Here is a 19418-nt window from a genome sequence, read left to right as displayed (position 1 = left end):
TCATGCGTGATGTGGAAGGTTGTGCAATGTCACGTGTGCTCCAGGGGACCATGCAATGTCACGCGTGCGCCAGGGGGATGGTGCAATGTCACGCATGCTGCGGGGGGCTGTGCAGTGCCGGTGAGCTCGGGACGGTGGATGCATACAGCAAGGCCCGGGCAGGCGGCTGGTTCCCACCCTCACAATAAACCCCGGTCGAGGGCCGCTGGGCGAGCGCCGTCTTCGTGCGGGCCGGGGCTGCCCCAGGGGGGACGGGCCGGTGCTGCCGGGGGGTTTGCTGGGCCGGGGCGGGGGAGCGGAGTGCAGGGAGCGGGAGGACGGCGGGCGGCCCCGCGCCCGCCCGTGCCCACCGGCGCTGGCCGGGGGTTGCCTGCAGGCGGCAGCAGAACCTCGCGCTTCCTGCCGTCCGCTGCCTGTGCCCTGCCTGTCCCCGCGGTCCCCTGCCTGGGCTCCCCCGGACACGGGGCGGGCGCCCAGCCGGGGCTCCGGCAGCCGGGGAGCGGGCGGGGACAGGCTGGGGACGGAGGGACCGGGCCGGGGAGCGGGGCCTCCGCGGGGGAGTGCGGAGGGCGACGGCCCAGGGACCGGCACCGGCTCCACGGCGGCTCCGGGGCGGGGTGGGGGCATGTCCGGCCCGGGCAGTCGGAGGGGGCAGCTGGGGGCTGAGGGCAGAAGCGGGGGTCACCCCCTCGCCGAGGCAGCAGCAGAGCCTACGCCACCGTCCCCCACGGGCAGGGTGTCGGAGGGGCTGGCAGTCCCCGGGCTGGCAACAGCAGGCCCCCTCCTGAAAAACCTGTCCTGGGTCCGGCTGGAAACCCCCTCCCGGGGCGGGGAGCCAGAGGGGCCAGAGGAACTTTCCTCTCCCCTCCGCACTTCCCCCATGAGCTCCTCTGCCCTGGCACATCCTGGCCCAGCGGCTCCCACCTCCCAGGGGACCAGGGCACCGCGGCTGGGGCTGGCACGGCCCAGAAACCCTCACCCCCACAGGGCTGGCACCGTGCTGAGTGGCACAGAGCCATGGACCGTCAACGCTGGGGGCCGTGCGGCAGCCCCCACGCACTGGGCCCAGCTGAAGAAGGGCTCCGGGGTGCTGGGAGCCGGACAGGGCCTGGCTCTGGTGCAGCCGCTCGTGTGGTCTCCGCAGCGTAGCCGGGCGTGCAGGGAAGCACCTCCCAGTCCTGTCAGGGCTGGAGGCCGCTTCCCGCTCGCCCCCAGGCTCCTGCTCGGGATTATCCCAGTGCTCCGACTGGGAGAAGCCATCCTGGACCCTTCAGCTACTGCTGGGCCGGAAACGCAATTACTGCTGACTCAGTGGCCACAGCTGCATACCCGCACAGCAGCCTCAGAGCTGGGGTGATGAGCCCCTGTCTCCTGCCACCCTCTTCCCCGCTGTGCTGACCCTGCCGCTGGCAGGAAGCAAAGGCCAGATTTGGGTAGTACCTGGTCCAGCAGCACAGCTGTCCCCGCTCCCGGCCCAGCCTGTGGCATCAGGCAGCCCCGCTCCCTTCCTCCACTGGCCCCACAGCTGTGCCCAGGGCTGTCCCACAGCCGTGCCACCGTCTCCCCGCACCGCCCGGCTGCACACTGGTTCTGTCCCCCACCATGGCTGGCGGGCTCTGCCCCAGTGCCCCGGCTGCCCTGCCAGCCCCACACCAGGGCTCAGCCCCCGGCACAGGCCCAGTGCTGGCTGCGTGGGAGGAGAGCTGGCAGCTGGCGCTTCCTGCGTGCGCATCCCAGCACCACGGGCTCCCAGAGACGGTGTTGACCCAACAGCTGTAGCAAAGCCAGAGCCGCAACTGATGTGCTTAACCCCTTCTGGGGCTCTGAGAGAGGGGCCAGGGCCCGGGTGCTGACATGGCACCCATGGCTCGAGGGTGCCACAGACCCTCTGCCGCCAGGCAGGGCCCAGGGCCGAGCTGAGGTGCACCACTTCGCTGTGGCACCGGGTGTGGCCCGGCCACGAGCCCCAGCTCCTTTCATGGGAAGGCGCCATGAGGGCCGGCAGTCCAGGCCTGCCTGAGCATGGTGCGCTCCTGCACGCGGAGCCCTGCCTGCGCCAGCAGCCCGTGGTGCTGCCCGCCGGCACACAGCTCAGCACCGCACCGGGCTGAGCCGCCTTCCCGGTATGGGCGTTGGTGCTGCGGCACGGAGGGGCTGGGGCAGCACGTGGCGCCGGTGCCGCGGGGCAGCTCAACGCCGCGGCCAGTGAAACCCCGGGGCTGCCGGAACCAGCGCGCTCCGCCTGGCACTGGGCCTTGCCCGGTGCCGGTGTCCACGCCGGGTGCAGGAGGTGCCCGGTGCACCATGCCGGCGGTGGCTCCGGCAGCACTGGCCCTGCCGCAGCCCGGCCGTGCGGCAGCCCCGGAGCTCCCCCCATTCGGCGCGCGCGGCCCCGCCCGGCAGATGACGCAAGCGGCGGCCCCACCGCCCCGGGCCGCGCTGGCTCCGCCCCGGGCCGCGCGCGGCGATTGGCGGGGGCCAGTGACGCGCCCGGCCCGGCCCGCCCGGGGCGGCGGCGGCGGCGGGGCCGGGACCGGCGGCGGCGGCCGGTGCGCGGCGCGGGCGGGCGGCGGGCTGGTCCCGTCCCGGTCCCGTCGCGACCCGTCCGGTGCCGGCGGGGCGATGCCGTTCCCGGGCGGGCTGTGGTGGCTGCTGTGCTGCCGGCAGGGCTTCACGCTGCTGCGGCGGGACTACGGCGAGACGGACCGGGAGGCGGATGGCGAGGCCGAGGAGGAGGAGGCGTCCTTCGAGCTCCGCGCCCAGGGAGACCAGGTGGGCCCGGTACTGGCGCCGGGACGGGCACCGGAGCCACGGCTGGGCACGGCGCGGCGGGACCGGCGGTGCGCGGCTCCTCCCGCCCGCGGCGCCCGGCTCTGCCCGGCTCGGCGCGGCTGTCCGGCACCGGCCCCCGCGCTCGGCGGCGCTGCCTCGGCGCCCTTCCGGCCCCCGCCGCCCCGGCGAGCGCGGCCGCCGCCTGCCCGGGCACGTCCCCGCCGGTCCCGCCGCCCGGGCTGCCCTTGGCGCGTCCCCGCCGCCGGCCGGGGGGCCCCATGGGGCACGGAGGGGGGTCGGCCCGGCGGGTGCGGGGGAGCCGCTGCCCCGGGGCAGCCTCCGGCCGGGCGCTGGGGGTCCCGGAGCCCGCGGGGCAGAGCCGAGGGTTGCGGGGGCCGCTGCCGGCTGGATCCCGCCGTGGAGCTCCCGGCGCGAGGCCCTTGCTGGTGCCGCGGCGGCGGGGCCCGGGCGCCCGTCGGGTGCTGCTGGAGTGCAGCCGAAGCCGGGGCGCTGCCAGGCCGGCTGGGCAGCGGAGCCGCCCGTGGAGCTGGGTGCTGCCCTGCCCGCGCTGCCCTGCCCTTGCCTGCTCCTTGGGGCAGGAGCGTGGGGCTGGCGGTGCCGGATCCCGCACCGGGGCCGTACCTGCCCTGTGCCACTGCCGCGGTCAGGTTGCCCAGGGTGCGGAGGGTCCCCGTGGGACGGGTTCCTTGGGACAGGCCGTGGCTCCGCACAGACGTGCCAGAGCAGGCCGGGGCTGCTCCCAGCACACGGCGCCCCGGGAGCATGTGCCAGGTGCGGGGAGCAGGCCTGGTTCTCCCCGCTCCGGCTGCTTCCTCTGTTTAGGGAAGGAGAGCGGCGGAAACCGGCGCTTCCTCTGGCCGGGCTGCGTGAGGGACGGCTGATAGTGTGGGGCGGCGGGGGGAACCCCAGCTTCCAGGGGTTCCTCCTGCCCGTCCTGGCTGCCTCCTGCACCCAGAGCTGTGGGGCCACATCACTGCCCAGAGGGGACACGGGAGGTGGTGACAGCCCAGTCCTGCTTGCTGCGGCCCCTCTCCCCCTGCCCGCCACGGGGTCTGCAGCATGGCCCTCCTGCTGCTGGGCTGCCCTGGCTGCGCAGGGCTGGGGGTAGCCCTGAGCCCCCCCTACCAGCCGTCCCCTGGCAACGGGTCCCCTTACTCAGCGGTGCCAGCCCCGCGGGATGGCAGGCAGCAGGGACAGTGGCAGGGCTGGAGCTGGGCCCTCCAGGCACTGGTGGCAGTGCCAAGGACACGGCAACAGCAATGGCAGGAGCTGGTTTTGGGCTTCCCGCGTCCCATGGGCCATGCAGGCTCCGAAGGTCTGGGCTGGCGTGGGCGGCTGTGACGCCAGCTCCCCAGGGAGTCCTTTGCAGTGGCCGGGGGATCCTCGGAAACCCGCAGCACCGGCCGCCCCTTCCTGGGAGCGTGGGAGCAGCTGCCCCGGCCCTGCCGCCACGGCTCCTCTCCCATTTATTTATATCTCTGAGAAGGAGCCGGCCACCATTGTTGTCTCCTCCTCCCGCGGGCCGTGGCCGAGGAGCTGGGGACCGTCTCCATGCCCACAGCCATGTGGGAGCACGTGGAGCCCTCCCCGCAGCAGTCTCGGCAGTGGGACAGTTGCTGGAGGAGCTGGCCCTGTGCATGGGCACCGGCGTTGTGCGACAGGTGCCTTTAATGCCACGGGTCAGCGGTGCCCGGCCCTGCCCTGCGGCACAGCCGTACCTGCAGCGGCTCCCCTATCCCCACCGCTATTTTTAGCAGCCGTCTCTTTTTCTTGGCATTTCGTGGTGCGCTCTGACCTGTTGCGCTTCCGGCTGCCCTGTTGGGCTGCAGCTGGCAGGAGCACCCGCGCATCTCCCAGGACAGCATCCACCGGCGCCGCTGCATCCCTGCACCCAGCTCTGCTGGGGTGCCCCGCCCAACCCAGTGCCTGCCTGTGCCTGGGCCATGCCTCGTGTCCCAGCACGTGTGCTGGGGTCATCATGTGAGTGGCACTGTCCACGTCAAGTTGTGCTGCGCGAGGAGGAACCGGCCCCCATCCCGCTGCGGGGCCAGGGACTTCCCTGCGCCGCGTCCCACTGCCGCAGGCAGGAAGTCAGAGGCCCCATTACAATGGGACTTTGTGCCGTAAGCGTATTACTCAGCACTGACCTTGTGCAATTCTGCACGGTATTCAGCCTGCCGGGTCAGCCGAGGATACGCGGCCAGCGTGCCTGGCGGCTGCCCCCACACCCCCGGGGTGCCCCAGCTGCAGCCCTGGCTCCTGCCGCCGCCATGGGGGGCACCGGGGCTCCCTGCCCCATGGCAGCAGAACACAAGCCTGTCCCACTGGGCCCAGAGCTGGGCTAGCAAGGAGGCGAGCAGTCATCGGGGGATGTTCGGGGGTGCCAGATAGTGACCGTGGGGCTGAGACGTCTTCTTCCTCCCTAGGGGTCCCTGGAGGTGAGCCTGAGCCAGCCCACCCGCAGCAGCAGCGGCTCGGAGAGGTGAGTGACCCCCTGCCTCTAGCCCACCGGGCATCCCGTTGCGTCCCTCGCGTGGTGCTGTGGGAGCTGGGGGCCTGGCACGCCGTGGGAGGATGCACTGGTGCCGGTGTGTGCCGTACCATCCTGCCCATGGGGCCAGCACCATGCTGTGCCGGTCTATTGGCTAGAGCAGAGGATGGCAGAGCCAGGACTGCTGCACTCCATCCCCATCCCTGGTGCATCCTTGGGCACATCTCCATCCCTCTGCCATGCTGGATGGCTTGATTGCCCCTTAGCTGACAGGGACCGTCCGTGGGTCCTCCTGTGCCAGGAGGCTCTGCCGGGCCATGTCCACCAGTGGAGGCCATGTCCTGGGGCGATGTGTGCCTGGGGAGAGGGGGTGCCGGGCCACAGGGGCCTGCTCGCTCCTCGTCCTCCCAGGGCCGACACCGCTGCCAACATTCCTTCCTGGTTGTTCATTTTCCGAATTCCTTGGCAGGGCCGCGACTGCAAACAGCTTATTTTTAGCCAGGGTCATCTGCACCCGATGGCTCTGCCACGTTCCCACCACAGGGTTGTGGGGTGCCTGGAGCCCCTCGGGACCCAGCTCACCCCAGCCCCAGGGCCGGCTCCCTGCTCGGGGGCCGTGGGAGGCACCTGTGGGCACCTGGGCTCAGCCCCGTGTCTTCCGCAGGTCCCTGCTCGTTGCAGAGGAGATGCGCAGCCTCATCGTGGAGAAGGGCCCAGGGCCAGTGGAGGATGACCCCGATGCTCTTGTGAAAGGTGAGCACAGCCGGGCTGGGGCACAGGGGCCTCTGCCTCCAGAGTAGCTGGGGCTGGCAGGATCGTGCCCCGACTGTGGCTGGATCCCGTCCCAGAAGGGTAGGGGCACCAGCTGGGCTGGTGCCCGGCAGACCCTGCCCTGCGCCGGAGAGCCGGTGGGGCGGATGGTGCCGGTGGCAGAGGCTGAGGCTTCCCCTTCCCAGGCTGGCTGCAGCGGGAGGTGCGGGGCGGCGTGAAGACCCCCTGGATCCGGCCTCGGAAGTACTGGTTCGTGCTGACGCCCGACTCCCTGGACTACTACAGCAGCAACGAGAAGGGGGCCCGGCGGCTGGGCTCCCTCGTGCTCACCAGCCTCTGCTCCGTGCTCTGGCCAGACAAGCAGACCTACAAGGAGACAGGTAAGGCGCCCGCACCCCTTGGTCGGGCTGCGCCTTCGCAGCCCCTCGTGCCCTGCGTTGCCCTCCTAGCCCTGGGGGGGCCTCCATCGCCCACAGGAGGAGCTATGCCGAGCCCTGGAGCATCGAGCCGGCCCAGCTGGGGTGGGGGTTCTTGGGGCGAGAGCGCTGGTGGGCAGTGGGTGAGCTGTCTGTCCCTCGCAGGCTACTGGAGCGTGACGGTGTTTGGCAGGAAGCATTGCTACCGCCTGTACACGGAGCACCTGAATGAGGCTGTGCACTGGGTGTGTGCGGTGCAGAAGGTCATTGACAGCAAAGCGCCCGTCCAGACACCCACCCAGCTGCTCATGCGCGATGTTGAGGTGAGCCTGTGGCACGGAGCTGCCCGTGCCTGCAGCCGTCGGCAGGGCCGGGAGGGACGGTTGGGACCTCACGTGCCCTGGGGCAGCAGTGGGTGCCTGTGCCAGGCACTTGGCCAGGCAGCCCCTCTGCAGCTGCTGCCATCGCTTCGCCCTCCCAGGAGCACTGCGGCAGCCCCGACATCCTGGAGCAGATCTACCGCTGCAATCCGATCCTGCGCTACACCAGCAGCCCCCTCTACGCTCCCCTGCTGCCCTTCCCCTATGGCAGCCTGGACCAAAGTGGTGAGGGGCAGGCATGGGTCCTGTGCCCCGGGCTGGCGGGAGCAATGGCGGGGCTGGGCGCTGGGTGGGGCGGGGCGGGCAGGCACTGGGCTGGGCTCTGTCCGGCCCCGGGTGTGGGTATGGCACCTGGCTGCTGGTGGGGGGGGCCTGGGGAAGCCCATGGGGCTGTTAACCTCCATGCCATCCCACAGCCCCCGGCCCCCGCAGCTACACCACGCTGCGCGATGAGGCCGTGAAGCTCTTCAACTCACTACAGCAGCTGGAGTTGGAGCGGGACCCGGTGCCGCTGATGCAGGGCGTCCTGCAGACCTGCCTGGACCTGCCGCCACTGGTGGATGAGATCTACTGCCAGCTGGTGAAGCAGACCACGGAGCCGCCGGCACCAGGCGGGCAGGGCGACCTGCACTACTGGCAGCTGCTCACCTGCATGAGCTGCACCTTCCTGCCCTCCCCACCCGTCCTGCGCTTCCTGCGCTTCCACCTGGACAGGCGAGTGTCAGTGGAGCCGCCAGGCACCAGCTGCAGGCAGGGAGCTCGCTGGGTGCCAGGGGCCCCCATCATGTAAGTGCCGCCATGACCCTCCTGGTGTCTCTTGCAGGACGGAGAGCCGGTTCCCCACCTCTGAGATGGCCAAGTACGCCTGCTTCATCCGGGAGGCGCTGGGGAAGACAAAGGGGCGGGAGTGCGTGCCCTCCCTGGAGGAGATCCTGGTGCTAATGCGGCGGCAGGAGATGATCTGCACCGTGCACTGCCCAGGAGTGCCTGCCTGCAGTGTGGCCATCAGCTCCCACACCACAGCCGAGGAGGTGAGGGGCCGTGTCCGTGCCGGGCTGGGGACTTGGGACATTTTGGTACGTGGGGCTGGGTGCCATGGGAGGTGAGGGGCTCCTGTGGGTCTCTCCCAGCTGAGCTGCAGGTGGAGAGGGGCCGGGGGCCGCCTGCCTTTGCCCGCCATAATCTGTCTGTGTCCCTTTGCAGCCCTGAGCGCCGCGGCCAGGGACGCGCAGTCACCGTCGGTTGCCTTTGTCTCGCCCCAGGTGGCCCGGGAGCTGGTGTCGCGCCTGGGGCTGTCCCAGAGCCCCAACCTCTTTGCGCTCTACGAGCAGTCCCGGCGGCGGGAGCAGCCCGTGGGCAGCGCCACGCTGCTGGCCGACGTCCTCACCAGGTTTGAAAAGTAAATGTCCCGCTCTGCTGCCTATGGGGAGAGGGGCTGGGGGGGCCATGGGCGGGAGGGGACAGTGTGGGGCACCTTCCCCCGCCTGCCCCTGTGCTGATGGGGCTGGTCCCTTCTGCCACAGCCTGGCCGGGGAGGAGCGGGAGCAGGACCCACCGTGTCGGCTCTGCTTCAAGCACTACGGCTTCCTGGACACGGACAATGTCCCGCGTGACAGCCTGGAGTTCGCCCTCCTTTTCGAGCAGGTGAGAGCCATACCGGGGTGGCTGTGCCGTGCCACGCCAGGGTAGCTGTGCCATGGTGGCCATGCTGTGCCGGCTCACCCCGCCCTCCTGCAGGCGCACGAGATGGTGCTGCGGGGCTACGTGCCCACGTCAGAGGAGACACTGCAGACCCTGGCGGCACTGCGCCTGCAGAGCCTCAACAGCGACTTCTCCACCCATGCCCCCTTCCCGCGCCTGGAGGAGCTCTTCCCACCCCACGTGCTGCATGCCCGCCTGCCACCCCCCCACCGCCGGCCCCCCACCAAGTGCCGGGGGGCCCGACTGCGTGCGGGGCTGCTGGCCGGCGGGCTCTGGGGGCAGGTGCTGGCCAAGCAGCGGGCGGAGCGGGACCAGCGCCTGCGGGGCCGCCTGCGGGAGGAGGGGGCCAGCACCATGGCCGCCATCGTGGAGAAGTGGAAGCTGCTGCAGGGCATGGGCCGGCCCGAGGCCATGGCCGCCTATGTGGCGCTGGTGCGGGAGTGGCCTGGCTTCGGCTCCACACTCTTTGACGTCGACCTGCGTGCGGTGAGGCCCCGGTGGGGCAGGGGCAGTGGGCAGCCCTGGCAGCGGGCAGCCCTGACACCCCTCTCCTTGCAGAGCCCAGTGGGGGCTGGGCCCCAGCGGCTGTGGCTGGGCATCGGGGCCAAGGCCGTCTCGCTCTACAAGCCGGGGGAGCCTGAGCCCTTGGACAGCTTCTGCTATGGCCGTATCTCCTCCTTCGGTGCTTCCGACAGCAGCACCTTCCGCCTCTCCGTGGAGGACCGGGACCTGCTCTTCGAGACTTCCCAGGTATGGTGCAGCCATCCCTCCTTCCCCTCGGGGGCTGCAGGGTGCCGGGCGCCCCGGGCTGACCCAGCATGTCCCCTCTGCACTGCAGGTGGATGAGATCGCCCAGCTCCTCAACACGTACCTCACCTCTGCAGGCGCCCGGCGGCTGCCCCGGCCCCAGGAGCCGGCCACCAGGCCCCCAGCCTCAGACCCCACTGCACTGCCCCAGGGGCTCTGCCCCACGGCTGGGCCCTGGCAGCACCGGCCGCCAGTGGGCTCCTTCCACAGCTAGCCCGGCACCTGGCACAGCCACGCAGTGTGCTCCCGACACGCCGCGGGGAGGGCAGCCGGCCTGGCAGCAAGCGGCAGGTCTGTGCTGATCCCCAGCTGCTCCCTGGAGCAGGGGGATGGGAGCTCGTGCTCCCCACGCCGCCGTTGCCTTTCTGGTTATTTCCTTAATTTATTTTGAGACGCCCGCGCCCCCCACGTCTCCCAGCACTTTCCCTGGAGGGCAGTGGGGCTGCTGTGCTGCGGTCCCCTGCGCTGCCCCCAGGCCTGTCCCCGTCCCCTGGTCCCCTGTACCCCGGTGCCTTTGCCTCCAGCACTTGTGCTGCCTGGCAGCTCTGCCTGCACCCTGGCTCTTGCTGCCCCAGGGGCTTTGCCCGCGGCAGGGGGTGCTGGGCAGCGGTGCTGTGCCATTGTGCTGTCCATCCGCTGAACCCATCCCTCCTGGAAAGCTGCAGGCGGCTTTTGGCCAAGCCGCCTCGGGGACCAGCAGGCTCCTCCTGGCTGAGTAGCCGGGCTCTGCCGCTTCACAGTGGCCCGGTGGCGGGACTCGTGGTGCAGGGGTGGCCAGTGGGGTGGTGGCTGGTACGGCTGGGGCTCGGCCCCTCAATGTTGCCTCTGTAAAGTTTGTCTGTTCTGTCCTGGGGAGGGGGGGTTGTTTGTTTGTTTTTCTAAATAAATGCACAAAGGAAAGGCTGGGCCTCCTGTCCCAGAGCTCGGGCCCGTGGTGGGAGGCAGGGACGGTCTGATCCCTGGGGCAGCAACTGCAGCGGGGCCTGGGACAGGCGGCGGCAGCGGGGAGGAGCAGCACAGCATGTCCTTGGGGGCAGGGACCGCTGTCCTTCTGGTCAGTGCCGGGAGCCGGGCTGCTCACTGCACCCTTTGGCATTTCATCAACAGCGCAGGCAGCGCTCCGGCTCTGCTTCCAGCTCCCCGGCACCCCCTGGCACTGGCCGCCCCGGGCGGCGGGAACTGCCCCAGCAGCGGGCACCTCTGCAGGGCCGGTGCCAGAGGGCGTGGGAGCCAGGCGCTGCCATGGCAGGCGGGTATTTTTAGCTGCTGCTCTGTGCCACAGGGTCAGAGCAAAACACTAATTCTCACCTTGGGCTGCCTGGGCTTGGGCTGGTGCCAGTGCTGCCCCACACCCCCGTCCCTCACAGCCTGACTCATGCGGGGCAGGACCAGAGCTGCCATGTCCATCTGTCCGCCACCTGCATCGACACTGGCTGGCCCCGAGCCCGTGTCCTTCCTGGCGGTGCTGTCCCCCGCTTCGAATCCAGAGCGACGAGGGCACCCCCAGCCCCTCGGAGCCTCCCTCCTGCACGGGGCCTCACTCCTGTGAACCATTAACGTGGGCACCGCATGCTCTGCGGGCAGGGCAGGCAGGGCGGTGCCGGCTCCTGTCCCTGGTCAGCCGTGCCAGCAGGTCCTGCCAGTATTTCTGGCTCTGCTGCAGCAGTCGCCCAGTGCTGCCCAGGCCCAGACAGCACGCTGCCGGCTAGCTCCCAGCCAGGGCAGGGCCGGCCCTCCACACCACCGGGACGTGCAGGTGAGCAGCAGCCCCCATTCAGCACTCCTGCTGAGCCGGGACACCGTCAGGCTGCGGCTGCGCAGCAGGGCCAGCCAGCTGGGCAAGGTGAGCGCTGGCCCTAGCAGTGTCTGCAGCTGCTTCCCTGCCCGGCTGCTCTCTCCAGGAGCCGTGCAGGCAGCGGTCAGTGCAGGAACAGCCTTTATTAAAGCAAAATAACCTACAAAAATATAGATACAGCCTGTGCCCCAGGCCTGATCTGGCAAAGGAGGAACAAGGCTCCTGCCCAGGGCAAGGACTAGCTCAGCCACACAGAGCCGTTGGCCACAGGGGCTGTGTGCACCCAACTCTTCGGGCCAGGTGTCTTCCAAGCCCCCGGGTTCGCTCTCATCCTCCTCCGAGTGAGCGTTCCTCCCACGGGTGGAGGTTCCCTACCAGCACAGCGCACAGCTGCCCCAGTCCCATCCTGGGCCAGGGCATGTGGTGGAGCGGAGGCTGTCCCCTGCCAAGGGTCTTCAGGGGCAGTGCTGCTCCCTGCAGAGCTGCTTCTGCTGAGGAGCGCAGCGTGTGTGTGTGTGTGCAGCTGGTGTGACGACTCCACCGCCCGCGGCCAGGCAGCGCTGAGGGGTGCTAAACGTGGGCACGGCAGAGACAAGCCCTGCCGGCGTGCATGGAGGTGGCCATGGGACCCTCCCGTCCCCTGGCAGGGCACTCACTGCTCCTGCGTGCCCCAGGAGATGTAGTCAGGCCGCGTGGCCGCGTGGTACTCGTCGATCAGCTGCTGCACAATCTCCCGGGAGTTGTCCAGCTCGTCGAAGTTGTCCTTGAAGATGTCCTCCTTGCGGAACTGCTCCAGGAAGGCCTCCCGCTTGCGCAGCTTGTCGTACTGCCGGCACGTCCGCTCAAACAGCTGGAGAGCAGCGCAGCGGTCAGACGGGCCAGAGCTCCCTGGGGATCCCGCGGGGTAGGGGAGGGGCCCGACCTCCTCAGGCTGCTGCCTAGGAGGAGGCAGGCAGGCAGGCAGGCAGCCCCAGGCTGGCAGGGCAGTAGCTGCTACCCTGCGCCCAGCCAGCACTCAGGATCAGCTTGTGCTTCCGAGGCTGCCTTTGGCCAGGGAGAGGGAGTCCTGCTGCAGCCTGCTCCTGGGAGAACAGCACCAGGGGTGCAGCAGGCCTGACGGGACCCCAGACCAGACCTGAGCCCTGCTGTGCCCCAGCTGGGAGCTGCCCGCCCTCTCCTCATCTGCAGGCCCTGCCGTGGCTTTGTGAAAGCCCCAGAGAACATGCATTTGTGACTGAAAGGACGTCAGAGCTGCAGCTGTGGGGCCCCAGCGCTGCCCTCGGTGTAGAGGGAAGGCACTCACCGAGGAGATGTTGGTGTGGTTTGCCATCATGAGGCCACTGACGCGGTGTGCGGATGGCAGGTAGGGGGACTTGCGGGACAAAGCCACCTGGATGCTGGCAGGACCCCAGGGGATGAAGTTGGCCAGCTTCCTCTCCCGGATCCGCTGTAGACTCTTGTGAACCTGGTGGGATGAGAGCAGCAAGGGGCAGCAGGGTGATGGGCAAACCAGCCTGGTCCCAGCAGAGCCAGGAGCTGCTCCTCGCACAACATATATGGCCTCACGAAGGTGGATTTCAGCGAACAGCAGGGAGAGAGGCTCCTCATGGCGAGGGACTAGAGGCCTTTCCATGAGGCCAGGGCCCACACAGGAGCAACGTGGAGCCAGTTCTCAGGCACCGCTCAGTCTCGCCCCAGGGTCCCCACACAGGAAGTTGGTGACCGTGCCCTTCCCTGGCAAGCCACACCATTTCCATCAGCATCTGAAACAGCCGTGGGAGCTCACCTGCGTAGGATCCACCTCCCCCTGGATGATGTTAAGGATGGCGATATAGCAGTGGTTGGTCTGCCTGTCTCGCCCTGTGGACACCATCACATTTTTAGGCTGCAGCAATCTTCTCATCACATCCAGGACTGTGGTTTTCCTCACGCTAGCCACCTGCAAATGCCAGCCGGGTGTGAGAGGGAGCAGGCTGCCCTGCACATGCACACAGGAGCAGAGCGCAGCTGGACAGAGAAGCCCTTGCCCCGGGGATGGAGCCACGTGCAAAGCCGCATGCAGGACAGGGAAATCCCAAAGTCACACAACAGGCACAGCCAGGCTGAGAACTGGGGCATTGGCAGAGGCTCCAACACAAGGGTGCTGAGCTGCCCTCCCCGGCAGCACAGCAGGGGCTGGGGAGAAGCTCAGCTGAGACCAGAGTGACAGGGACAAGTTTCATGTTGTTGCTGTCAAACTTCTGTCCTGTTCTGCTGCCGAGGCAAGGAGCAGGGCTGGAGGACAGGAGAGGGGTCATTCCCCACTGCACCCCTTCCCCACCTCGCCCTGCACTGAGCCCGTGGGCAGACCGGCCACTGCAGTCCCGAGGGCTGTCACGGGCTTTGCCCAGCTGCTGCCTGCCAAGGGGCCGCAGCCAGGGCCAGCACCCGAAGGAGTGCCCGTAGCAAGGACAGCTCGGCAGTGTGTCAGCCCTGCTCCGGGCACCATCTGAGCTGCTGGCTGAGCCCTCCCCACACTCCTCCCTGGGAGGACAGATCACACACTCGATGATACCCTTTTCAGAGCCAGCAGTTTTTCAGATTTGCTTCTCCGAGTAACATCCTGAGGAAATGCACACGAGAGGAGAACAGCAGCTGTTAGCTCCCAGCAGAACTGAGACGTGGCCAACGCAGGTGAGTGCCTCTCAAAACAGAACTGCCCTGTTCTCACCGGGGGGGGGCTGAAGGGACACTGGCTGGGGACGAGCTAAATGCAAGTGGTAGTGTTCAATGCAGCTGAGGGGTGGCAATCCCCTCCCAGAACACAGATCAAGCCCCAGGAAGGGGCTGACGCCTGGAACCCACGATCAGTCTCAGCATGATCAACAATGTTCTGACCCAAACGGCCTGGGCCAGTGGCCCACCAGGGTGGCAGGACTGGCATGGCCACTTTGCTGGGCTCACTCCGATTGTTTCTAAGGGTGCCTTTTGTCAGATCAGATACTGTCAGCCCTCCCATAGCTGCTGCAGCCATCCTGATGCATGCAGCAGGTAGCCCAGCACAAGCACGATTCCCTGCTCACGTCTGATTCATATCACACATGGCTGTCACGTGGTGTGGGCACACAGGCCTGGGATGTGGAACGCGCAATTACAGCTCACACCAAGACCATGGGACTGACAGATGTTACAAGGTGAGCGTGGCAGCTCCTCCTGCCCTCAGGGAAAGGGAGGAGTGCCTGGCGGGCTGCCTTACCGACTGGTCGGTGGTGAGCGGTGTGTACCCCGTCATGAGGAAGTGCAGCCGGGGGGTGGGGATCAGGGAGGCAATCAGCCCAATGAGGTCGTTGTTCATGTACCCGGGATACCTGAGCGTGGTGGTGCTGGCAGACATGATGGTGGAGACCTGGGGGAGAGGATGGGGTCAGTGTCAGCATCACCGCGTGGTCGCAAAGTACGTTCAAAACCTGCTTCACACATGCCAGGGGAAGCTGGAGTGCCCGTGGAGGCTGCCCTGGGAAGGGCAAAGGACCCTCATTCATGGCTCCAGGCTGCCCACCATCACGCCCAGTCCATGGGGCAGGTTCAGACCGAATCGAAGACAGCGGGGAAGCCCCACGCCGGCTTTTCCAGAGGGAAGAGTCCTTCTCACCAGCTGGTTGATCTGAGAGAACGACGGGTTCTGAATGTGCAGCCGGTCTGTCGCGATCCGATTCAAGGCTGTGTTGTCCAGAACCACCTGCAAGAGAAAAACCAGCTCTGTGAAGAGCCTCGGAGGCAGCCTGAGGAAGGGCAGCCCCAGCCACATGTCCCAGGGCACCGGATCACCCAGCACAGGCCCCGAGCGCCACAGCCTGGCGGAGCCCTCTGCGGCAGGTGGCAGACACTTGAAACCACAAGCTGACTCATCTGTGGAGCGTAACTGACACTGTCAATGGAAGCTCTTCCCTCCCGCCTTGGCTGTGCTCCCCAGTGCTCTCCCAAAGCACTGCCTGTGGGCCAGCACTTTGCAGCAACCTTCAGCCCCAGCAGCTCTGGCGCAGCTGCTCTTGCCCTGCCACATGAGAGAGAAGCTGGGAGGGACGAGCAGTGTCTTGGTTGGGACCTGATTGAAGGCCCTGGTGCAGGCTGAAGATGCTGCCTGGCTGGGGCTTGTGGGTGCTGAAAGCGATGCTGGAATTGAGTTCAAGTGGAAGGCTGCAGCGGAGGAAGCACAACCAGTCCTCACTGCCATGGGAAGAATCTGCTGGATCCCAGAGGCAGAAATGCCAAGCCAGACAGCTCAGCACAGGTTAGCACAGAGCCCTTATCCCTGGAGCCACCACATCTGCTTAGTCCTTCTGGACAGGGGTGCACTCATTGCTGCGCCTGGGGCATGCTGCTGCGACACTCACCCCACACAGCTATGGCACTTGTTCCAGGAAAAGCTGCATTTTTGAGCGGCTGGGGACAGGGCTGCCATGAAGGAGCTGGCTGCACTGCTGGCCTGACACGCAGTGGGACTCTTACCACGCAGTCAGCGTTCTGAGTCAGCCTCTTCAGCGTCAGCAGAGAGTTGTACGGCTGGACTACAACATCGCTCATCTCATCCTGGTTTGGGAAAACCGAGTAGGTCTCTACCAGCTTCTTGGGATACCTGGTGAGAAAGCCGAGCCATCTCAAGGGTTAACACCACCAAGACAGCACTCTCTCCTCCCACGAGCTCGCTTTGCAGTCTCCAGGGCTCAGGGCAGCAGTGAGTCACCAGCGCTGCATGCCAGAGTCGGCTCCCAGGGAGGGAGAGAATTTGTCCCAGCAGTGCCTACCCTAGCAGTACAGGAGCAGGCTGCCAGACGGAGCTACAGGCGAGGCTGAGCCATCCGCAGACTGATTAAGCAGCTGCTTACAAGCCTTTTCAAGAGGCTGCAAGCTGAAACAGGCAGGGATGGCAGCTCAGAGCCCACAGCTAGAGCCTCCCACCCTCCCCTGCACAGTCAGGGTGTCAGAAGGCAGCTGCCTGATAAGAATGGCTGAGGGAAGGCAGAGTTTGGACAGCACAAGTCCAGTTTCAGAGCCTCTGAAGTCCCCAGGCGTATCAGGAGCCATCCCTTCCCCAGGCAGCATGCCAGGGATTGCACAAGACAGCGTTTGGGTGGGGGCGGTGGCTCTGAGTCAGCGCTCTCCAGCTCCCTGCTTTGGCAGTGTGCCCGGGCTGGGCCAGACTCTGCCGTGAGGGAAGGGGACGAGGCTGAATGCTCACCTGTCATTCAGTCTCTCCAGGAGGTACGAGCCCAGCCCGGAGCCCGTTCCACCGGCAATGGAGTGGCAAAGCACAAACCCCTGGAAGGAAGCAGAATGCAGGCAGTTCAAGGTCCAGCTCAGCCCAGGAGCAGGAAGAGCAAAGCACGTTGTGCCACTGCCACTACCTCCAGCAAAGACTCGCCAGCCAGGGCAAGAACTCCCCGTGACAACGCAGAGCACGGAGCTGACGCCTGCGGACGGAATGGAGGTTAGCCCTGGCTCCTCCAGACCACAGCGAGAGCCACATGCTCATCAGGCCACTTCTGCCAGAGTGGGTGGAATCCACATCTCTGCACACACCACAAAGTGCAACTGCGGCTCAGGAGCCTCCTGGATTCCTCCCACCCCAGAACAGACCTCAGAATAGCTCCAGCGTCAGCTTCAGGGTCCAGTGGTCCAGTTGGTCATGCAAAATGGAGGTACACATTCTCAGCCCTTTCCCTGGCCCCTCCATGCCATTCCCCTCCTTCTAGAGTGCCCGAGGCCAAACCCCCTCTACCTGATTTCAGGGCAGTTCCCACCTGCTGCAGGTCCCACCACAGGCTCTTGGATTTTCTGCCAACTTATTTTACGACGACATTTTCCCTTCCCCTGTTGCCATGTGACAGCCTGACACAAACAGCAGGGAGCCCTGTCTGTCTAGCACAGGAAACGGATTTACATGGATGGTGGCCAAGGTCCTGCCAGAGGCACACGGCAAAGCAGCTGAAATGCTGTCAGTACCCCTGGTGCCCCTTTAACCCGGCTGGAGAGAAAATGAAGCTGCAGCTGCCTGCGCTCATGCCGTGGATTTCAAAGCACTGAGCAACTCCGGGGCTAAACACCTTCCTGCTGGTAGCCCAAGGCTCCCTCCTCTGCCACAGGCAGAGGGGCAGCAGGTGCTTTGGTCCAGCACAGCCCTCCCTACCCACGAGGGCCTTCACTGGAGGACAAGCAGTGTGTGTCCTGCTTCAGCTGACACAGGGGAGAGCCATGGGAGGGAGGTGGAACAGGGAAAGGAAAAAGCACCATAATGCCTGGAACTCTTCCTGCAGACTGTATCCTGCAGGAAGTGCCCAATGCAAGCAGTATTTGGGGCAGAAAAATGCCCTGCTGAGCGTACAGTAAGAAGATTTCTGGGGAAGCCTGGCAGATGTAGTAGTGCTGGGAAAGATCTCCTTTCCCTAGTTCCCCTCTCTACGTATTCTCTGCTCGGCACCCACAAGCAAGTTGTGAAAGTCTGCATACACCGAAGGGCTGAGCTTGACCTTATAAAACAGTAGCCTGGCTCTGAAAACACCAAGTAGGGCAACCGGATCCAAATCCCCTAGTTTACTTACTTCCAAACTGTCGCTCCCATCAGCCTCTCTGTCTATTATGTCAAAAATATCTTCGTGGATTTTTTCTCCCTGCAAGAGAGACCAGACCAGGATTTGTTCCTTTCCCACAGAAGATGGAGAAGAGCTCCTCAAGCCTGATGTGAAGCCAAGTCAGATTGGCCCAGGGTGCCACAAAATGTCAGGCGTAGGTCCCTGCTGAATGATGAGGTATTCTTCAGAAACCATGTACCGAGCCTGACATGAGAAAGGCACGATAAAGGCTCATGCCTAACGAGCTGACCTGTGTTTGCACCCAGGAGCACTAGAGCTGTTACCTGTGAGAAGCCACTGGCCCAATTGTTCCCAGCTCCCCCTCCGTGCTCAGACAGGTAGATGTTTTCTGGGTTGTAGAGGTTGGCATAAGGGGAGTTCAGGATGGAGTGGATAACTCGGGGCTCCAGGTCCAGCAGCACGGCTCGTGGGATGTAGTGCTCATCGTCTGCCTTTAACAAGGAGCAGTAAGATCATGATGCAGTCGCAGCTCAGCGCCGCTTCTTATTGAAAAGGAAACTGCAAGAGCGTGTGCCACCCCCTGGCCGCGGGAGAGCACGGCACAGCCGGTGTCTGGCAGGGAAGAGGAGGAAGGGAAACTTGTTATGTATGGCCTGTCCGTAATGCAGCATCTTTATGCGCCCCAGAGCATATCCTGAACGCTGGGCAGGCGGAGGAGGGGCGGCTCTCCCCTAACAGGCTCGCGCTCATGGCCGTTACGTAAGGTGGTATCTATGGCTGCCTCAGCCTCACGTTTCTGCCTCCACAACATGTCCATTTCCAGAAACTGGAGTGCAGACAGAGGCCCTGGCAGCATGCTGCCTAGCAGGAGCGCTTGGCTGAGGCTGCTGCTCAAACCAGTTCGGGGTCAGCGTCAGCCCACCAGTCCCTGAACAGGGGGCTGCTCGAAAGAGCTGACGCAGTCACAGACGGCTCTGCCTGCATTCATCCGGGCATGGATCTACCCAGTGACGAGGGAGGGCACATTCCACAGCACAGCGCGCCCACTCCACGTCCCGGAGCAGGCAGGGCCGGCCCCCGGGCAGGGGCAGCGCCCGGCAGTACCTGGTAGAAGAAGACGTCCTTGCGGTCGGTGCCCTCGGTGGCGAACTCCTCCACGATGCCCTCGGGGCTGATGCCGTGCTCGGCGCAGAGCTGCTTCCAGAACTCGAACCCGACTGCGGGGCGGCACGGTCAGCCGGGGCGGGGCGGGGCGGGGCGGGGTGGGGCGGGGCGGGGCGGGGCGGAGCCGGGGCCGGTCCCCCCTGCCGGGCCAGGGCAGAGCCCGGAGCATCCCCGGTCCGGCAGGCCCCGCCCCCGCACCAGACCCCGCCCCGTCCTGACAGGCCCCGCCTACGCCCCCCACAGCATCCCGGCCCTGCCCGGGGCGGCGCTCCTCCGACCCGGCCCTGCCGCCGCCCGCCCCGGGCGCCCACTCACTCTGGTTGCCGCACTGGCCCAGCTGCAGGGTGATGATCTCCCGCGGCATCGCGGCCAAGGCTCCGCTCCGGTCCGCTCCGCTCCTCCGCCCGGCTCCCCGCTGCCCCGCCGCGTCTCCCGCCCGGCGCCAACGGCACTGCGCGTGCGCGCGGCGCACTTCCGGGAGAGCGCCGCTCGCCCCCGCCCCTCGCGGCGCTCGGGCAACGCGCGTGCGCC

At 66.6% G+C, this 19418-nt stretch overlaps 2 protein-coding genes across 6 annotated transcripts; one reads left to right on the top strand and one right to left on the bottom strand.

The window, feature by feature from the left end:
- Positions 1-2533: 2533 nt before the first annotated feature.
- On the top strand, positions 2534-10510 carry PLEKHH3 (pleckstrin homology, MyTH4 and FERM domain containing H3). 3 transcript variants are annotated; one of them, XM_075171708.1, is made up of 13 exons: positions 2535-2772; positions 5220-5275; positions 5949-6037; positions 6241-6435; positions 6637-6794; positions 6953-7076; positions 7268-7565; positions 7675-7882; positions 8114-8241; positions 8375-8495; positions 8589-9038; positions 9111-9302; positions 9391-10340. In XM_075171708.1, exons 1-13 carry the CDS (start codon positions 2623-2625, stop codon positions 9571-9573), a joined length of 2352 nt encoding a protein of 783 aa, XP_075027809.1. In that variant the 5' UTR covers positions 2535-2622; the 3' UTR covers positions 9574-10340. The 3 variants fall into 3 exon arrangements, with proteins under 3 accessions (XP_075027807.1, XP_075027809.1, XP_075027808.1); XM_075171707.1 differs by having other exon boundaries at positions 8114-8250; positions 9391-10332; XM_075171706.1 differs by having other exon boundaries at positions 2534-2772; positions 8114-8250; positions 8589-9302; positions 9391-10510.
- Positions 10511-11278: 768 nt separating this feature from the next.
- On the bottom strand, positions 11279-19345 carry TUBG1 (tubulin gamma 1). Of its 3 annotated transcripts, none has more exons than XM_075171709.1 (11): positions 19203-19345; positions 18828-18940; positions 18047-18214; positions 17733-17801; positions 16373-16452; positions 15643-15769; positions 14693-14872; positions 14390-14539; positions 12941-13093; positions 12458-12619; positions 11279-12004 (listed from the first exon to the last, which is right to left on the bottom strand). In XM_075171709.1, exons 1-11 carry the CDS (start codon positions 19249-19251, stop codon positions 11807-11809), a joined length of 1449 nt encoding a protein of 482 aa, XP_075027810.1. In that variant the 5' UTR covers positions 19252-19345; the 3' UTR covers positions 11279-11806. The 3 variants fall into 3 exon arrangements, with proteins under 3 accessions (XP_075027810.1, XP_075027811.1, XP_075027813.1); XM_075171710.1 differs by having other exon boundaries at positions 14786-14872; positions 19203-19344; XM_075171712.1 differs by lacking the exon at positions 11279-12004 and adding an exon at positions 12029-12092.
- Between the last annotated feature and the right edge of the window lie 73 nt (positions 19346-19418).

Source organism: Calonectris borealis, chromosome 22, assembly GCF_964195595.1.
Source record: "Calonectris borealis chromosome 22, bCalBor7.hap1.2, whole genome shotgun sequence".
Taxonomy (NCBI): Eukaryota; Metazoa; Chordata; class Aves; order Procellariiformes; family Procellariidae; genus Calonectris; species Calonectris borealis.
This window is presented reverse-complemented; position numbering and strand designations above follow the sequence as displayed.